The sequence below is a fragment of the Epinephelus moara genome, chromosome 8 (genome assembly GCF_006386435.1).
Source record: "Epinephelus moara isolate mb chromosome 8, YSFRI_EMoa_1.0, whole genome shotgun sequence".
NCBI classification, from domain to species: Eukaryota; Metazoa; Chordata; class Actinopteri; order Perciformes; family Serranidae; genus Epinephelus; species Epinephelus moara.
Window position 1 is genome coordinate 4,915,319 of NC_065513.1, and position 21,231 is coordinate 4,936,549.

Genomic DNA, 21,231 nt, shown 5'->3' on the forward strand with positions numbered 1-21,231 from the left:
CTTACAATAAGTGACTGTTATTACACAGCACATCCTGAAAATTTGATTAAGAACCATTATAATAAACCAAGAAGAAGAATAACCCAGATAAATGTGACTTTCCCACCCAGTTCTGGCAACCATTCATGACCTCAGTTAAAAGCACTATGGTCCTGATTGAACTGTGTTCATGGAACCTGACAAGGTTACTTTATTTTTAACAGATGATTGTAAATGTCCAGTTTTGTTAGTAAAATTTTATTGTTTCCTTACCGCAGAGGCACTGGCAGAAAGCACGTAGTTACGTGGTCTGGTCTCCTGAAAATCTGGAGCCGTCTACAGAAACAGTAAAGTTATTCAACATTTATACTAATGTTTACTCAGTGTATACATGGCAACCATACTACAGCACACACAGGCCTTCATTTACGAAACAAACATACCACAGAAAACTGGGCAAACAGTCATCTTCATGCAAACCTGGGCATTTATCAATGTGGATTAGAGTGGAGGCTACGATCAAATCTCATGTCAGGTGTCAACTCCTGTAAGCAAGTCTGAGTCAGCGTGGAGGTGTAGTGCAGCAGAGTAAATCTGGCCGAGTTGGAGAATTATTCCCAGGCCATATTCCGATGGCATTGAAGTATTTGCCACCACATTTCAATCACTTTTAGAATGTACAGCTGCCACATAGATGCACACTCTCTATCATAGCCAGCTCTATGGGACTGACTCCAGGTTGACTGAAGGCTGAACACCACTAGTGCCCGGCTCTGATTTATCTAAACGTCTTTTTTTTTTTTTAAGACTGACAAGCCAAAGCATGTTTATATAATTCATCATCAAAAAGAAAAAAAACAACAACCCTGCAACAGTGTCAATATTTAAATACTACTAGCCTAGGGGATTGCATTTTTACTGTTGTCTGACTTGGACTCAGGTGGTGCATCTGTGTCTCCTCTGCCACCTGTTAGGCCTGAAATGAAAGCAGACCCAATACACGGGGCTATGTGCTCCTCAGTCTGGGTCAATTATAAGCTTTAACATGATTATAACAATATCAATATAATATGACAGATAAGATAATACATGTAGACTATAGGTCGGAACATATCATGGATGTATAAATTAAATATTCTAACCTAAGCTGGAGTTCGGGTGTCCAGTGCAATGCTGTAGACCGCAGCCGTGATTTCTTTCCATACTATGTATTTCCAACTTCCTTTGATGCCACTCTTCAGGCTGCCAAATAGAACCAGTTGGTTAAATTGGACCTGGGACATCAGGGTTTCTATTTCTAGCTCAGAGAAGTTTCTCTTCTTGGCTGTATTACTCCTCTCCATGTGGTAAACATTAGGGGCAAGATGGAGAATATGGGGCAGGATATTTCAATGACAATTGTTTTCAGCTGTCGCATTTATCAACACTCAACACTCATTTCTATGCTGTGATCGACGACATAAGAGTGTTTCTTGAATTACATGCCACTCCTATCATTAGTTTCACTCAGATCTGCACTGGTTTGTATGTTGGTTTGATTAATGAGCGCCACTATGTATGAGGAAATGCAGACAAAACAATCAGAAATCACAGCAGAAATAAAACCAGGATCTTGATGAGCTACACTTTAAGCTACACAACAGCACCGATAACTGAAAAGGTCAATCTGTGCAGTATTAAAGGCGGATAGTTCAGTTCTTCCACTATATTAACACTTTAGGAAATACATCAATATAACATAAAGGTAGTCAGTCATGTGGTCCACTTGTAATATGGAGGGGACCTTAAGTTGACTTTTCTTTACCACTTAAATTTAAAATATCAAATACAACTTTCTACTTAATTCTTGATTTAAAATGGCAGTTATGTGCCCCAAAGTTACCCAACCAACAGCAGAGATGGGAGAGGTGGTTTGCAGGGAATACCCGTCAGCACACTTTTACTTTAGGTGTGTCTGAACTTATAAAAGAAAGGTGCAGAGAGGTGATGAAACCCAACTGTATTTAAACTGGTGACTAATCTTCCTAATTCACCCACCTGACTAATCCTCTGTAAATACGACTCACCACTATTACAAGCTTGAAGGCAAGTCAGCAGTACTTTATCATGCGCATGCTTACATGCAGACAGGTTGCAAAAGTCTGATGTCGTCAGTCAAAAAGTATGTGACTTTGTTATCTTTATACTGAAAAAAGTATCTGGGTGTGTTCATTGACAATAAACTGGACTGGACTAAGAACACTGAAGTCCTTTACAAGAAGGGACAGAGCCGCCTCTATTTTCTGAGGAGGCTCCGCTCCTTTAACATCTGCCGGACTATGCTGAGGATGTTTTATGAGTGTGTGGTGGCCAGTGCTATTCTGTTTGCTGTGGTGTGCTGGGGCAGCAGACTGAGAGTAGCCGACGCCAACAGACTCAACAAGCTGATCAGAAAGGCCAGTGACGTTGCGGAGGTGGAGCTGGACCCTTTGACAGCAGTGTCAGACAGGAGGATGCTGTCAAAGGTGCGGGCGATACTTCAGCATGGCTCTCACCCTCTCCACAACGCTCTGGTCGAACAGAGGAGCACCTTCAGCCAGAGACTGATTGCTCCTAAATGCACCACTGAGCGCCACAGGAAGTCATTCTTACCTGTGGCCATTAAACTGTACAACTCCTCCCTCTGATGATCGGACTCATTTGGCTATTTATAAAACAAATCACACAATATAATTACTCATTCTTATTTCATTTATAATGCTACAACCATTTCATTGTATATTGTATATATTTCAGATTGTCTACTTTACTGTTTTTATTATTTATTTTACTTTATTGTCTACTGTAATATTTTATTTATGTTAATGTCTACTTTAATATTCTATTTTATTCTATTTTATTCTAATGTCTACTTTAATATTTTATTTTATTTTATTTTATTTTAATGTCTACTTTAATATTTATTTTACTTATTTCATTGTCTATTTTAGTATTTTATTTATATCTTCATCTTTATCTCTTGTTTCCATTCATGCTGTATTTCTATTTCTACTTTGCACGGAGCATTGGAACAAAAACAATTTCCCCCCGGGGATTAATAAAGTATTCTGAATCTGAATCTGAATCTGAAAAAAAAACAAAAATAGCTCTGATAGTAGTCAGACTTCTTTAATTCTGTTCAACAGTTAAACAAAAAAATACTTCATGAAAAGCAGGTGGGGTTTTGAAGGCACAATTGTTGCTGGAATGGGGAAGGATTATCACTAATAAGTGCCTTTTATTTCAGGCATATGACCTGCTTGTACTTGAGTAGTACAAACAAAGTTTTCAACTCAAACAGAGTTCAAAACAATATGAAAAGGATGTCAGACTTAAGTCAGACTTTGTACAAAATCTCTCTGTCGGTGCTGCTGGCACAACAATATCATGTTCTCAATTTGAAGAATGATCAAAACTGATTCTTGGCCTTACTAACAAATTTGTACTCATTTTCCAGAAAAAAAATAAAGTAATAATTTATTTTGGTGACAGGCCACAATGCCTTCATAGTTTTAACAACAACCATTTGTATCCTTCTACTAGCCAACTATTTCTTAAAGCCCTAACTAATGGAGTATTGTTGGATGTCCCATCACATTCAGCCAGTGTAAATCTGTCTTTATCCACATAATCCTGCGCTTAGCCAAAATTTGGCCCTTTGTTTAGCTGCACACTGGAAACATTCAACGTCTTTGGCATTTGTCTGTCTTCTTGGGACTGTCCGGACTCCAGGGCCCAGTTGTTCAAAATTCTCTGGATCAGAATGATCCTGATACTTTGCTGTCCAGGATCACCTCATCCATCTTAGTTTAGTGTTTTTTAAGCAACACATCATTGAATCACCGTGATCCAGATACAAACTTTTCATTACCAAATCCAAATAACCAGGGCTCTTACTACATATCACAATGTAGGTTTGTCTGCCAACAAACACACTGCAATTACCACTGACTGTCATGAGTACCACCAAAGACAACAAAATGAAGTTCTTTGAGACTGTAACGTTAATTTTCTTAGTTTTTTTGTTGAAACTGTAATATTGACAGCTGTTTCTGGGATTATTTGATTCTACTTTACTGTACTGCAAGACTTCATAAAAAGCCAAATTTCTACTTTATGTACTTTATTACAATAACTGTTAAACAAATCAAGTGCCCAATATAAATACATGTATATATGAGACCAATGTAAAACTTTTATTACATTTTGTTCCTGAAATCCACCCTGAATCCACCCCTAAAAAGTTCTGAACAAGGTTCTGCACTAAGATGGTTTAAATCTTATTTATGTGATCATTTCAGTTCGTTCATGTTAATGATGAATCATCTCTATGTACTAAAGTTTGTTTTGGAGTTCCACAAGGTTCTGTGCTCGGACCAATCCTATTCACTCTATATATGCTTCCCTTAGGTAACATCATTAGAAATCACTCTGTAAATTTCCATTGTTATGCGGATGATACACAATTGTATTTATCGATAAAGCCAGAAGAAACTCATCAATTAACTAAACTTCAAAAATGCCTTAAAGACATAAAAACCTGGATGAGCACCAATTTCCTGATGTTAAATTCAGACAAAACTGAAGCTATTGTTCTTGGCCCAAAACAACTCAGAGACTCTATCTGATGATATAGTTTCCCTGGATGGCATTGCTCTGGCCTCTAGCACTACCGTAAGAAACCTCAGAGTAATATTTGACCAAGATTTGTCTTTTAATTCTCATTTAAAACAAACCTCACAGACTGCGTTTTTTCATCTGCGTAATATTGCGAAAATTAGGCCTATTCTGACCCGAAAAGATGCAGAAAAATTGGTCCATGCTTTTGTTACCTCTAGGCTGGATTACTGTAACTCCCTATTATCAGGTAGCTCTAGTAAATCTTTAAAAACTCTCCAGCTAATTCAGAACGCAGCGGCACGTGTACTAACAGGAACTAAGAAACGAGATCATATTTCTCCTTTTTTAGCTTCTCTGCACTGGCTGTAAAATCCAGAATTGAATTTAAAATCGTACTGTTAACTTACAAAACTTTAAATGGTCAGGCTGCGTCATATCTTAGAGAGCTCATAGTGCCTGAACCAGAACACTGCGCTCTGAGAATGCAGGGTTACTAGTGGTCCCTAAAGTCTCCAAAGGTAGATCAGGAGCCAGAGCCTTCAGCTATCAGGCTCCTCTCCTGTGGAATCATCTTCCTGTTATGGTCCGGGAGGCAGACACCATCTCCACATTTAAGACTAGACTTAAGACTTTCCTCTTTGATAAAGCTTATAGTTAGGGCCGGCTCAGGCTTGCCTTGTACCAGCCCCTAGTTAGGCTGACTTAGGCCTAGTCTGCCAGGGGACCTCCTGAGCACCTTCTCTCCTTCTCTCTCTCTCTCCTTTGCTAACACTTATGACCTGTTATTGCATCTCGCTAACTGGGCTCTACTGCATGTCACTAACTCGGCTCTACTGTATGTCACTAACTCGGCTTCTTCTCCGGAGCCTTTGTGCTCCACTGTCTCGCAGGTTAACTTATATCGCAGTGCGCGGTGCCTGGATAGTGTGACGTGTGTGGTTGTGCTGCCGGTGCCTGGATAGTGTGACGTGTGTGGTTGTGCTGCTGCCGTGGTCCTGCCTGATGCCTCCTGCTACTGCTGTTATCACTAGTCATACTTCTACTGTTATTATACACATATGATTATTGTCACATACATATAATATCATATATTAATATATACTTTCAACATATTGTACCACAATAGCCGTAATTATTATTATAATATTATTACTTTAATTAATATTGTTGTAAGCTATTATCATTACCATCTGTCCTGCATCTCTCTCTGTCTCTGTCTCTCTTTATGTCTTATTGTGTCATACGGATTACTGTTAATTTATTATGTTGATCTATTCTGTACGGCATCTACTGCACATCTGTCCATCCTGGAAGAGGGATCCCTCCTCAGTTGCTCTTCCTGAGGTTTCTACCATTTTTTCCCCCGTTAAAGGGGCTTTTTGGGGTGTTTTTCCTTATCGGCTGCGAGGGTCCTAAGGACAGAGGGATGTCGTATGCTGCAAAGCCCTGTGAGGCAAATTGTGATTTTTGATATTGGGCTTTATAAATAAAATTGATTGATTGTTTGATTGACATTCTGAGGGTTTGATCCAAATCAAACCCAATGCTGGATTACATGATCTAATCTGATTTCAGAATCCTTTGGAACAACCAATTTTCAAGATTTGATCCGAACCAAAATCTGACCATATCACTTCTGAATAACGGGGCCCTGAGCATTTTCTTGTCTTGTACATTTTTTTCACAATAAAAACTCAAATGTTAAGGTAAGTTTTCTGAGAACAGTAGGGGTGTACTGCCAGTTGTGGGTTCAACTCTTTGCTCTTAATTGGTGTTGAGAGGGTCTTCAGCTTTTGGTAAGTATCACTCAGATGGTTTTGTACACCAGATTTATTTTTTTACTTTTTTTTTTTTTTTTTTCTCAACAAATGTATCTACACCAGTATCTATGCTGGTACTCACAACAGCATTGTATAAAACTGTTCAGAAAACATATTTCTATTTGAAGTACATTTTATAAATATTCAGGTAAACCATACATGCCAGTATGGTCATAGAGACTGTAAATGGATAATTGCTCTACTATGATCCAAATGTCAAATACTGATACATTACTTTAATCTCCATTCAAAGAAAAGAAAGTAAATCTTTTCAGCTTGTAACAAATATGTGGCCCGCCACGAGAAACCCAGCAACAAGTCGGCCCGGCAGAAGTCGAAAAAAAAAGAGAAAAAAATCGATTTTTTAAAAAAAATTAGTGATTTTTGTTTTTTTGCAGAATGTTGTAAGTTGAAATCATGAAGAAGCCACTCCATGTTTCAAATAACAGTATTGGTGGCCTTAAAACCATAAACTTTGTATTTGAATTTGGGTTGTTTTAGAGGAAATGCTCTGATCCTAGTTGGGGGTGCGGCGATAACAACAGTAAATTTGCATACTGGCTTTCTTTGGCTATTCACGTGCTTTTGTTCTTTTTTCGGCCAATCTGCTGAACCACATGGCTACTTATGCAGCCAGCCGCTCCTGCATAAGGAACTGCCACTTCTGAAGATTTTATTTGCCTTAAAGTCTGTACGTTGGCCGGATGGTGGATGGCTGATCTCGTGTGTTTGACCGGCGGATTTTAAGCTTTTTGGGACACCTGTGTGACTGGTGCCGACACAGCCACACCAAACTACTTTAGCGTTTCGCTAACTTTTAGCAATATACTAGTTTTTTCTCCATTCTACAACCGGATCGACCACAACAATACTGCCCGCCTGAGAGGGAAAGACCCTGTGAACACCCCAGAACCCATTTTTACACCTTCTTTTCTGGACACCGGACTGACTGCAGCTGTGGACAGCGGACACCCATTCATCTCAATGGGCCCAGTGCTTGGGCCCACGCCGGTAAGTCCCACTTTCTACTGGATCCAAACCACCCTGATCCAAGACCTACGTTTAAAATTCTACCTGTTTAATGTGTGTACTTTGACCGAATGGCTGATCGTGTATTTTTGAGTTTTAGGGCATTTACTGTGGATTAAATGTACGTACGCACACACAGAGGAACACAAAACACATGTTTGTATACAGAATAGTACACCCCCAATGATCAGCTTTATTCAGGGGCTTTTTGTAACAAAAGCATTTCCATTTCAATAAAGTACATTCTGATTCTGATCAGTCCACTAAAGTGCTTAAGGAAAATAACACTACATCAACATTAACTACATTGTTCAAACTACTACAATAGTTTCTGCCCTGCAGGCTAACAGATACCAGATGTCACTGAGAGCTAGACCAGTAGGGGGTAGGGCTTATCTACATGAGATGCAAATGAGCAGCATTGTGTTACCTGGCACCTGAGAATTCAAAATTCGTAGTAGTTTGAGGAGTGCCTGCATTCAAATGGCCACAACTTCTTCAAATATTTTCAGATTTCCATGTGTTAGACATCGTTGGAAAGCTTAGAAACTACACTTTCAGAATCTGTAAATAACTCAAAATGCCTCTCGGGAGACTTGTTCCTGGTTTTTCCATGGCTGGTCACATATTGGCTTAAAGTCAATATTAAAAAGACATTTAAATTGTATTTCATGAATACCTTCATGAATAAATGAACTGTTAGACAGTGATAAAACACCTGAGAAAATAATATTGCAATGATCCCTCCTGCAAAGAGTTCATCCAGACATATTTTAGATACAGTCAACTTTCTTTTTTGTTTTTTGCCAAGACATTAACCTGGTTGTGATGCAAGAGTTAAAGGAACCATCAGACCCCTTCTGACTTGTTCTCACAGTTGCTATTTGCTACTGTACTGTGGTGGCTGGTAGAATAAACAGTCTCACCAGCCACAGTCAAATATGGTCAATGGCTGGTGTTAATATCGCATGATACTGTTTAATATGCCACGTTTCTCTACAGAAAGTCAACTTCAGGTCAAACTTGTTTTTTTAAGTCTCTTGCTTTGCTTTTGTTTAACCAATGATTTATAGTTTCTTGCCACCTATAACCGAATGGCACAAAAATGTACTCAAAGCAAGTGAGACAGAAAAAAACAACCAAACATGTGCATCATACTTAAAGTCTTTAAAAAATTTTGTAATACTCACTTCACCATCGCACTGCAAAAGTTATAAATACACAGACAGTTAGTCGTGGTTAATGCCAGCACCATCAAAGGTTTTATTACATTATGGGTGGGGGAATAGGGCTGTGGGTTAGGAGGTACCAAAGGACTCACCGCAGCCTTAGCCTCAGCCACCTTGGCCTTCTTCAGACGCGTTTTACAGGAATCCAGGTCCAAGCGGAGATTCTCCAGAAGGCGTCGTTCTTTCTAAGGTAAACATAATAACACAAACAGGGAACAGCTGAGCTGTGAAGAACCAGCCAGCATGGTGCAAGTAAACAGTCAAAAATGTGTAGAACAAGGATACTCCACTCGCTTGCATTTTGGTAAAATGACAGGAGACCAGGGGCCAAGTGATAAACAAACATTTATAACTATATAGAAATAATTTGCCCAGACCTCTGTTGGGGATCCAGGGAATCCTCCCCTGGAACTTTATTTTTTCATATACAAGCTCTAATTTGATGCTTTTTATGCACTCTGGCACTTTATTTATATTCAAAGTACAACAAATTGACATAAAATTAATAGTGGGTATTGTACATTTGACTTTAGTGCAGCTTTTGATCTTACAGACCATGATCTAGTTCTGAAACTATCTGCATATGGATTCAAAATTTCAGCTGTAAATTGGATGAAAAGTTATTAATTCAGTAGACAACAGTATATTTTCTATGGTGTCCCTTCAGACATTAAATCACTATAATGTGGAATTCCCCAGGGCAGCTGCCTAGGACCTCTCCTTTATTCCATTTATTAACTGTTCATTCTTCGGGCTCAGAGCCCACACACAGTCTCTGGGGTCAGGGACCAGGGAATGGACTGGGCTGAACTTGGAAAGGGGAGTGAGAACGAAGACGTGAGTCCTCAGACCCGAACAGTTCAGTTGGCTAGCAGGCCGAGGTAACACTTACTGATGGCGTGGATGAGAAGGGGAGGGGTCCAGAACCAGAAGAGCAGTCGAGCAAAGTAACAGAGCTGACAAGGGATGAGCAGCAGACACACACACAAGGGAGCGTGTGGTGTCTCACAGCAGGCAACTGACAAGCAGGAGGGAACACTCACAGTGAAACATCGTGGCAGAAAAACACCACACAGCCACAGGCAGACAAAAACCACAGACGCTGAGGCAGAACTCGTGGACGGGGACAGAAGGCTGGTGAGTTTACCAGGAAACAGATGACGTAGACAGGTCAGAGGCAGGCAGGGTCGGCAACGGGAGATCAGGCAGGTAAGGAGTGCTGGAAAGTCTTGCATGAAGTCAAAGAACAATCTGACATTGAGGGAAAGGCAGCAGCTACTTATATGCAGGGAGTGCTGATGAGAAGCAGCTGTGTGCCCAAAAACGCAGGGAGAGCAGGTGAGCAGAATGCAGGCTGTGACATGTATGACTATGTATGTGGATGACACAACAATGTATGTATCTGCAAAAACTGCCAAGGAGGTTAACATAACAATGCAAGAAGAATTGATGCAGGTTTCTGAATGGATTTCTGAAAACAATTTGAACATCTCAAAAACAAAGGGTCTGATATTTGGCTCCAAGCATGCTTTGAGGACAGGTCAAGAGCTGTGCATCTCTTTGTGTGGGGTGGCTATTGAGCAGGTTAAAGAGGCCAAATTCTGGGGGGTCACACTAGAGAGAACACTGTCATGGTCAGCTCACATTAATAACATGGTTGCAGAGGCATTTCAGTGATCAGAAAGTGTGCTCATTTTTTTTTAAACAGAGATGACAATTAAACAATAGTACGAGCTTTAGTTTTATCACACCTGGATTATTGTCCAGCAATCTGGTCTAGTCAAAACAAGCTTAACAAAATTCACTTTGTCCAAACAGAGCTGCCCGTCTTGGTCTTCTTCATCAAATTGGAATAAACTACCACAAACCACTATACTTAACCCAGGTTACCAGTACAATTACTTTTAAAAAGAAACAATAGTAATTATCAAAAAAGAAATCTGTTTTACCAACATATGATTTAATGTTTGTGAAGGTTAAAAGTATTTATCTATTGCATTGGCCCTAGTTCATGGGCTCTGTTGGTTTGCCTCAATGATCTACTGATGTGGTGACACTGTGAATGTGAGATAAATACTGCTGTCTCTTGTTTTTGTTAATGTTGTAAATCATCTATGATGTGATAATGTAATGTTTTATCTTGTTGTTTGTGTTTTGTGTGGACCCCAGGAAGAGTAGTCATTAGTGTGATAACAACTAATGGGGATTGTGAATAAAGTACAAAAAAAAAAGAAAGAAAAGAATTTTCAGTGTGAATCAATTTACTAAATTAAAATATTAGTCCAGCAGATGTGTGAAATATCTGAAGGAATTGTGCTTTTGATGATAAAAACATGAGTTTTGGCACCCTGTTAGAGCATGCGCTAAGGAAGATTTTTGGCAATAGGGCCATGGCATAGTTGTCCCATGGCGCAAATTTGTTATTTTACCAGTAGCTTAGTTTCTAAACCACCTAGGATCTTCATTCTGGGGGCTAATCCTACATTTTGAAGGATCAGGAATGCAGTGGTAGTATTTACAACATGCTAGAAACTACTCAACTACATGCATCTGGCAGTCAGGGAACTAATTAATACTAAAACCAAATATAAGCAGAGTTACACATATTTTTCTGAATTACAGAAACAGTTGTGTGCAGACCTCATATGTTTGTGTATGTATCTATTTTAGAGCCCAACCAATATATTGGTTTGGCCGATATATCGGTTTGGCCAATATATCTGCCATTATTTGACTTCTTTTTGTGTGACAACATCGGGATCAGCAGTTATGCAGCTTACATTATTAAGTATATTATACAAACAAACAAACAAAACAAACAAACAGATTCTTTATTTATCCTGTACTTATTTGTTGGAGCAGTGTAATTGCTATTTACTAGAATTATCCATTAGAGGGAGCTCTTGTCACTTGTTCCTCATCCAATATTCTCCACAGCAAGACTTATCTGCACAGAATTGATTACAGCAGTAAAAGTACGGTATATGTGCAGTTCCACACAGATATTTTTTCTCAATACTCAATAATAAACATGTGAACATTTTGAATTAAATGTGGTTATTCGACCAACATGTTTATAAATCCTTATTACCAATTGAGCTAGTGAGCTAACATATTTGGCTAACTTTAGCAAGTTAGCTGGCTAGCAAGCCTTTATGAAGCAGCAGTGAAAATGTTGCTCTTTTTGACAAAATATTGGTCAAAACATCAGTAATCTGTTGGCTAACACCTATTTGTATGCTTTCAGCTGAGACAATGGCAAAACTTTTCAAGGTGGTAAATCCTAATGAGCCAGAAACATCAGACACACAGCGCCTGGCCACAAACTGGAACAAATGTGTTCTGTGTCAAGACAACACAGATGAGATGCTGAAATGTCCATCTAATTCAGCATGTGGCACAGATGGTGCAGGATACAAGACCATGGCTGGGCATCTTGTAGCATTCGACAAGATCGGCTGCCTGCCAAAAACACTAAAACTGTCACAACTGGATGAGGGTCAGGGCATCGAGGCATAATTCCAGCTTCACAAAACCAAATGGCACGACTCCTGCAGACTGCATTACAACAAAACAAAACTTCAGAGGGCTGGAAAGAGGAAAATGCCCCACATAAGATGACTCAGAAACATCATTCATCACAGGTGTGCTTCTTCTGTAGCAAACCAGGAGATGATTTGCATAATGCATCAACATTCCAACTTGACATTTGTGTGAGGCAGTGTTCCCTCAAATTTAGGGATGCACCGAATATTCGGTAACCGAATATATTCGGCCGAATATTGCAAAAAAACACACATTCGGTATTCGGTGGCATAAGTTAAAAGCAAGGCCGAATAATAGCGGCGTGTTTTGATAACGCAATCAAACAGCGTGCCGTGACAGGCGGAGTAAAATTGTCGGCAGTGTGGTGATCCGTCTGTCACCGCACTCGCATTTGCAACTAAAAATAGTTTTGAGCGAGCAAAATAGGCTTAAATCATTCACCACGCTGTGCGAGCAGCCTACAGATTTCAACCACCAGAAGAAACGAAAGGCGAATCCCACCGATTGTGGGTTGAACGGGGGTCACAGACACAGACAGTAACGTTAATGTATTCCTGTCAAATACGGCGGCCATCGGCTTACCGGCGATGGAGAAGTCGGCTCCAATAATATCCTCTTCTTGGCGTGTGGACTGCCCAGAAGTACCTGAACAGCCAAGCCGGCAGAACACAGGTATGTGACGTGTCAGAGGAGAAACGAGCCGTTCACAGCACACAAACCTCACTGCACTTTAGGGACTGTTCTTTACTTATGAAGGGGAGGAGGGTGGCTGGTTGATTCTTATTTTATTTATTTATTTTATTTTGATCCCCCCTATGTTCATCACTCATTGATGCTGTTTTTGAAGTATGAATAAGTCAATAAGTAATTTATTCCATTGAAATATCAGTGATGTATTATAGAAAAGTGATGAGTAGTATCGTGATACTACTCAGAACCATGATATTTTCATTGGTATCGTACAGTGGGATCCAATTTTGGTACCATGACAACACTAATCTGGAGGGGGTTCATCTGCAAAAACTAATGAAAAACTAAACGATATTCGGTATTTGGTACTCGGTATTCGGCCAAGCGTTTAATATTATTCGGCTTCGGCTTCAGCCACAAATTTTCATTTCGGTGCATCCCTACTCAAATTACAGGACAAACCCTTCCTAGCCAAACTCAGTGCTAGAGACCCCATTGCCCAAGAGGCCAAGTACCACACTCAGTGTCTTATCTCTCTGTACACACTCTGAGTGAGGGACAAGAAAGAAGAAGAATCTAACGTAGACAATGTTAACCATGGCATTACATTTGCTTGTCTCCTATATTGAGGAAGTGTGCATGGACAATCCTCATGTTTCATCAGTGTTCAGGCTAAAGGACCTGGTGAATCTGTACAGTACAGGGGCTGGAGCCTATCCCAGCTGACATTGGGCAAGAGGCAGGGTACACCCTGGACAGGTCGCCAGACTATTGCAGGGCTGACACATAGAGACAGACAACCATTCACACTCACATTCACACCTATGGACAATTTAGAGTTATCAGTTAACTTAATCCCCAATCAGCATGTCTTTGGACTGTGGGAGGAAGCCAGAGTACCCGGAGAGAACCCACGCTGACACAGGGAGAACATGCAAACTCCGCACAGAAGGGCTCCCACACCCGGGATCGAACCGGGAACCCCCTTGCTGTGAGGCGACAGCGCTAACCACCACACCGTGCCACCCTAATTCAAAATGTTTACAAGTTTATTATTGAGTATTGAGAAAAAATATCTGTGTGGAAGTGCACATATGCAGTACCTTTACTGCTGTAATCAAATCTGTGCAGACAAGTCTTGCTGTGGAGAATATTGGATGAGGAACAAGTGACAAGAGCTCCCTCTAATGGATAATTCTAGTAAATAGCAATTACACTGCTCCAACAAAGAAGTACAGAATAAAGACTATTTGTTTTGCTTGTTTGTTTAATATACTTATATATATATATATATATATATATATATATATATATATATAGATATAGATATAACATAGGACACATTGGCTGCATAACTGCTGATCCCCATGTTGTCACACAAAAAGAAGTCAAATAATGGCCGAAAAATATTGGCAGAACCCATATATCGGCCAAACCAATATATTGGTTGGGATCTAAAATAAATACATACACATACATATGAGGTCTGCACATAACTGCTACTGGTAAAATAACAACCTGTGGCCGCGGTTTTGGAAATGGCACAAGTAATAAGGCAAAACAATTCAATTAAGTAAACTTGCTTTATTTGCTGATAATGTACCTGTGTGGATAAACATGTACAGGTTACAAAATTAACTTTTTTGTCCACCTGCCACTATGGCAAAATCTACCAGCCACTCAATAGATACGCCATTTTCATATTTTACCAGCATTTGACTGGTGGCTTGTGCTAATTTCCAGTCCTGGATGTTTAGATAGCCCATCACAATCTCTCCTAGTGCTGATATCATTTAAACAGACTTCAAGGCAGTTCTTACTCAGGTTATGAATTTAACGTCAGCTGAAATTTTCAGGTGGTTTGCATATGATCCAGGATTATATATTTATATGTAGTAAGCATGCCAGAAGATTTAAAAGACTGGACCTGCAGGGGCTCGTAGCATATTATTCTCTCTTAAGTCAAGGGGGAGTTACCAGGAGCCTAAGGACAAATTGAGTTTGCATACACATATATGTATATGTGTGTGTATATGTGTGTGTGTATATATATATATATATATATATATATATATATATATATGAGGATGAACCTTGAAAAAATGAAAAAAGGGAATTCAACGTTAAAATGGGGAAACAGAGGCTAATCTGAAATTCACACAAGAGAAGTGAGAGGACATATCTAGACAACAGTGGAAAACAACAAGCTCTCCACTTAAAAGAGAATTTAGCTGAAAGAATGTTATTCTTAATTTCTCTAACCCAGCCTAAAAATATGTACAGTCAAAACTGCTTATAGGGATCATCAAATCTATCTAGGTCAAACTGATCATCACTATGAGCAAATGATTATTACAACATTTTTTATATTTTATCTATATTTATTACATTAATAAAAAAAGGAATAAATGGCTTCACTATTTACTGATTTTTATTGATTAATTCAAGGTTAAGTAAAGCTGTTTCATTACATTGGCAGTATGCGTCAATCTTCCTGATGAGGACGGCTTCAACCACAGGAGCTTTCCCTGTGTGCATTTGCTTTCTGTCTCCATCACGAGCAGCCATAAGCTTCGAGGTAACTACCTTTTTACATTGAGAGAAAAATACTTTCTTTTTCATGTCATGATTTCAATGTGCATGCAGCAGCAGCCTCAGGTAGCCAGACGGAAGCAGGCGGGTTACTGCGAGGCAAAGGATCATAGGAGTTAAGTATAAACAAAATAAAAATAGAATTATCTTAGTTTAAATGTTTTTTCATATGTTGTCACAAAAAAAAGGACCAAAAATTAACACTATGAGCAGACAACTCAATTACTATAAGCAAATTATTTAAACATAATTTATATAGCAACGATTCTTTCCCAAGCTTTGTGTTTCACATAATAGCTTGATCACTGTAAGCATCATTACTACAAGTGATCCTGTAATAGTATCATTAATATCATTATTATCTTGTGGGAACAAAGATGCAAATGACTTTCTTATATTTTGGAGTTGCCCTTCAGTGAGCTGATGTACTTGGTTAAACTGGAATAGAGGAAGGAGGATAACTATTTGTTGAGAATACTATTGGTGGCTTGTAAGAAATACATTACTAAGAAAACGCTAAAACAAATAGCTAGAACTGATGAATGGATTGACCTAGTGTACAATTTACTTAATGTTGAGAACCCAGAACGATACATTTGCTGAGAGCTAGACATCATTATTTACATGTCAACCCTCAGACCAGACTTTGTATAAATGTGCATGTGCATTTCAGTGTGATCTGTAGTCTCACATTGTCTAAGTATATATGTATGTGTTTCTTTATCTTTTAAAAATTCTTTTGTCTCTCTCTCTCTTTATGTGTACAAGAATGAGAAACTCTTTCTCCCTCAATATTTCACTCCTAGAAAACAATAGAATGATTATAGTGAATGGCCACTTGACAGATAAGAGTGGTGTCTAGTGTTTCAGACTCACCGAAATTGTCCTCCAGTCTCCTTCCAGAAAGTTCCTGAGGGGGGTAAGAAAGCTGATGGCGGACGTCTGGAGGAACTCCCTCTCTGCTGTTCCTATTCTTCTCTCACATTCCCCGACTTCAATTAAAGTGCTCCCTGCAACAAACAGATATCTTACTATATAATGATGAAAACTGTCTGTGTATGTGCCTGTGTGTGTGCCTGTGTGTGTGTCTGTGTCTATGTCTGTTCCATGTTTTTCTCCTCACTGACTTGGTCAATCCATGTGAAATTTGGCACAGTGGTAGAGGGTCATGGGAGGATGCGAATCAAGCAAAGTTACATCAGTTGGCCAAAGGGGGCGCTATAGCAACCGACTGAAATTGCAAATTTTGAATGGGCATATCTCATGCTCTGTATGCAGTAGAGACATGAAACTTTGCACAGAGATGCCTCTCCTCATGAGGAACAAATTTGCCACAAGAACCCATAACTTCCGGTTATATAGATTTTCCGCCATTTTGAATTTTTTGAAAAACACTCCTCTTCCGAGGAAGTTTGACCGATCTACATGAAACTCGGTGAACATAATCTAGGGACCAATATCTAAAGCTGGAAAACTTAATAAAACTGAGCTTCTATAAGGCAATGACTATCACATAAAGGTGTATAACATCTCAATGGTTTCACTGATCACCACGCAACTTTGTAGGCATATGACCACACATAATCTGAGGGGACCCCTCCATCATTGACCCAATCAAACAAAATGGGGGTGCTAGAGAGCTAATTTCCTATCTAGGCCTAACCGCCATATCGATTTTTACTAAACTTGGTAGATATGTAGAACAGGACGCCTCAAGGTGACTGGAGAAATTTAACTCTAATTGGCAACTGGGTGGCGCTATAACAACAGAAAAAATGCTTAAAAATGGCTAAAATGCGACCGATCGCTGTGGTTCCCCCTGTGGCCGAATGTTGTGGTTTTTCTAATTTTTGGTATGACTAAGTCATGGCATGGTATGCTTTGGTATGACTAAGTCATGGCATGGTATGCTGTACATAATCACGGAAACTGTCAGTGTGTCATTATGTCAGTCAGTTGTTCTGTCAGTCCCACATTTTTCTACTCACTGACGTGGTCAATCTATGAGAAACTGCACATAGGCATTGAGAATTGGCATAGGTAGAAGGTGACAAAGCTACCAATGGGTATGGACTAGTCATCCATTAACCACAGAGTCTTCATTTCAAATTCCACTCTCTTCCCAGGTACAGTTTTGTTGTAGATACGATAGTCTACGCTTATAAAACCTGAGTTCAAACATAACAGAAATGCACTACTGTTGTTGTTTTTTGTGTAGCATAAAGACCTCAGCAGATATGCATTTGTTTCTCAAAAAAAATGTAACATTTGAGTTAAAGTTTCCTTTTCTGTAGCCATACCTTATCACTTTTTTTTCAATCATACTTTTTCTAATAAGATCAAGAAGGAGTCATTTATTTGACACTGTGTCTGGTGGAGACAAAAACGGGCTTTTGCCAATTCCTATCTTATAAATACTCATCCAAAAGTGTTTAGGGAAAAAGACAGGGACTATGTAATCTACACTGTATGAGTAATAAGCCCCTTTTCACTACCGGAACTTTCCCCAGGGACTAGAAACCTTTTAAGGAACTCATTGCATTTCAACCACAGGGACCATTTACAGTTTACATCCATGTCTGTCCACTCTGTCCAGACTCATTTGTAGCCATGACAGTTGTCAGTGCTTCAAATATGGATGCTGCTGAAAAAAAAGTTAAAAATTCTTAAATATGGATGCTTCTCACACATCTTTTGTCTGGCAACACAAAATATCTATACAATCAGCACAGTTAACAGTCAAGGTGGACACCCAAGATTAGAGTCACCAATATAGTATCTGTCTCCCCTTCTATTCCCGAGTTTTGCCATTGAGCAATGGCCAGAAATGTTTTGTTTGCTTGTTTGTTTATTTTGGTTTGCAGTACATTATGATGTCTAAGAGAAGCTGACCTTTGACCTTTAATGTAATGTCATCACTTCATCATTTTATTGTATTAGACATTTGTGTAAAATGTTGTCATAATTAGAGTATGAATTCTTAAGTAATGGCCAAAAACATGTTTTGTGAGGTCACAGCAACCTTGACCTTTGACCAATGAATAGTCCATCCTTGAGTCCAGTTGGACATTTGTGCCACATATGAGGCCATTCCCTCAAGGCCTTCTCCCCAAAATCTATTCAGTTCATCGGTAAGTCCTAGTGTTGCACGGTATACTGGTACCAATGGTAGACCGCGGTACTTAAACACCACGGTACGTATGATACCATAATGTTGGAGTACCGTAGTACTACAGTACCTCACAGTACCACTACTGTGGTATAAGTTCAAAGTCCAATCGCAAGAGGGTGAGTGTCCATGCGCCGTCCAATAATGCGCCGGCCACCTGGCACTCAATATGCTGCTGCAGTGGTTTGTTTTCCAGAATTAGCTGAGCTATTTATCTTTGAGCAGTGAAAGTTATTATTTTTTTTTTTTTACTTGTAGGCTAGATTTGTTTGTATATGCTACAGTAATTTGTTTTCCACAGAGCTCTAAGGTGCGAGCATTTTACTCGTATTTGTGACTAAAAATAGTTTTGTGCAAAAGAAATCATTCAGGAGCACGCTGTGTGAGTACAGACTTCAACCAGCAGCAGAAATGAAAGGCGAATCCTGCCGGTTGTGGGTTGAACGGGGGTCAAAGACAGGAATACGGCAGAGCACTGTGGCCACTGCAAGATAATGCGGTTTACCGGTGACCGAGAAGCCTGGCTCCAGGTCCAATAATTTCCTTTTCGTTGGTGTCATGACTGCTCAGAAGTACCTGAACAGTCGAGCCATGGCGGCACACAGGTATGTGACGTGTCAGAGGAGAAACGAGCCGTTCACATTTCTCTCTTTGTGGCAGGTAACGGTCCACAAACCTCACCGCACTGAAGGGACTGTCCTTAACTTATCAGAGGAGGGTGGCTGTTTGATTTTTATTTTATTTATTTATTTTATTTTGATCCCCCCCTATGTTAATCACTTATTGATGCTGTTTTTGAAGTATGAATAAGTCAATAAGTCATTTATTCCATTGAAATATCATTGATGAGATATTGCCTCAATGTGTTTTGGAGCTATCACTTTTCCAAGAATGTGACAGACACAGTCACAATGACCTTGGCGTTTGGCAACCAAAATCGAATCAGCTCATCACGGAGTCAAAGTAAATGTTTGGGCCAAATTTTAAGATATTTCCGTTGGACTTTCTTGAGATAAGGCATTCACAAGAATGGGACGGAGGAAGAGACGGAGAGACAATGCACAGAGGCATAAAAAAGAGAGGTGCACAGAATCAACAACTTACACTTACAGGGAGGGTTGGGATATGATATGATGTCCGTCCATTTATTATTTAACCGATCAAAGCCTAAATTAAGATTAGTCATTGGTTGCTGACAGCATTGAAGTTTATTTTAAATGTACTGGAAAATGACTGCAGCGATCCAATTGATTTCAGGATTCCAGACAGGTAGAAGTCCTATCTGAATAAATTTAAAGCCCCTACAAGGAACTTTCATTTTGAGTTGATTTTGGCGACCCTGTGGACAAAAGCGGTAGTGCTTTGCCGGAATGAAGCCTACATTTCCCATGAGCTCTAGCGCGTATTGTCGTATGGTATGGTATGGTATGGTATGGTATGGTAAAGACGCTTACCTGGCTCGCGCATGTGTTTGTTTTGGGGATGAATGAAACAACAAGACGGGAAAACTTTGCCCCTGCTCCTATCGGGGATCCCCGTCACTGCCGCCGGGCTAAACGCAGCGGTCGGCTGGTAAGGATGAAAGCCTGTTTCGCAAGCACTTCCACGGCTTCTTGGACTGAGTATGGAGCGATGCCTCTCGCTGGACCCTGTCGACGCCTGGCTGGTACCTGTCGTCGGTCGGAGGTGTTCCAGCCCCGCGGCCCCTGCTCTCCTTGTCCCCGCTGGCGCGGGGTGAATCTGCGCAACCTGCGGCCTCTGTGTGTGGCTCCCCGGACAGCTAACGCCGTGGTCCCGCCGGCTCCTGCCAGGATTGGGCTGGTAAATGCTAGATCGCTAGCGAACAAAACGTTTATCCTTAAGGATTTCCTGACTTCCCGAGGATTGGATTTTCTCTGTGTGACTGAGACGTGGCTGACTGTTGGTGAGTCCAGTGCTTTCACAGAACTTTTACCCGATGATTAGGGTTGGGTCCCGAAACAAGGTACTTTTTGTACTTGGTACCGATTCACGTCGGTACTACCGAGTACCGATTCACTTAAAATGAAACGGTGCCAAATTTCGGTACCTGAGGTGGAGGCAGAGCGAGAGCGCATGACTCGCACCTCAGACTCAGCAACAATGGCGACAAAAACAATGTGCAGACAAAAGTTAACGTGCAGCACTGTTCCTAAATGTTCTCAATAAAATGTTGCTACTGAGAAGTTTAGACTATGGGCCCGAACGACATAGTGCATCCAAATTCACACCCGTTCTTCTCTGTGGATTTTCTCCGCGACTGTGCGTCATAGCGAGAAGCCACGCATATCAGCGGAAACAGCAGAATTGTAGTTTACCGACAAGGCCAATCACTTGTCGGTAATCCAATGTTTTGACAGCGAAAAATTACAATAAAATGATGTATAACAGAGCTTTCATACAGCTTTGCACACACATTACTCTTGGATGAATTACTCGCGAACGCAGGCTCGCACAGAAATGCCACACATATCACATGAAAGCGCAGGACCACACACATCATTGTGCTGTCATCCCATCA

At 40.1% G+C, this 21,231-nt stretch overlaps 2 protein-coding genes across 3 annotated transcripts in view; one reads left to right on the top strand and one right to left on the bottom strand.

Annotated features, from left to right (window-relative positions):
* The window catches only part of sh3glb2a (SH3-domain GRB2-like endophilin B2a), a 56,405-nt gene that overhangs the window by 23,290 nt on the left and 11,884 nt on the right, over positions 1-21,231 (bottom strand). The window contains exons 4-6 of the mRNA XM_050050370.1: positions 16,400-16,533; positions 8,788-8,880; positions 253-315 (exon numbers count right to left, since the gene is read on the bottom strand). Coding sequence (XP_049906327.1) covers positions 253-315; positions 8,788-8,880; positions 16,400-16,533 — 290 coding nt within the window. The remainder of the gene's footprint in view (positions 1-252; positions 316-8,787; positions 8,881-16,399; positions 16,534-21,231) is intronic.
* dph7 (diphthamide biosynthesis 7) overlaps positions 20,116-21,231 on the top strand; it is a 29,138-nt gene continuing 28,022 nt past the window's right edge. Inside the window, exon 1 of one of the 2 annotated variants that reach the window (XM_050050362.1) lies at positions 20,116-20,616. The gene's annotated coding sequence lies outside the window, so the exon portion shown is untranslated. The remainder of the gene's footprint in view (positions 20,617-21,231) is intronic. The other variant, XM_050050364.1, reaches the window with a different exon arrangement.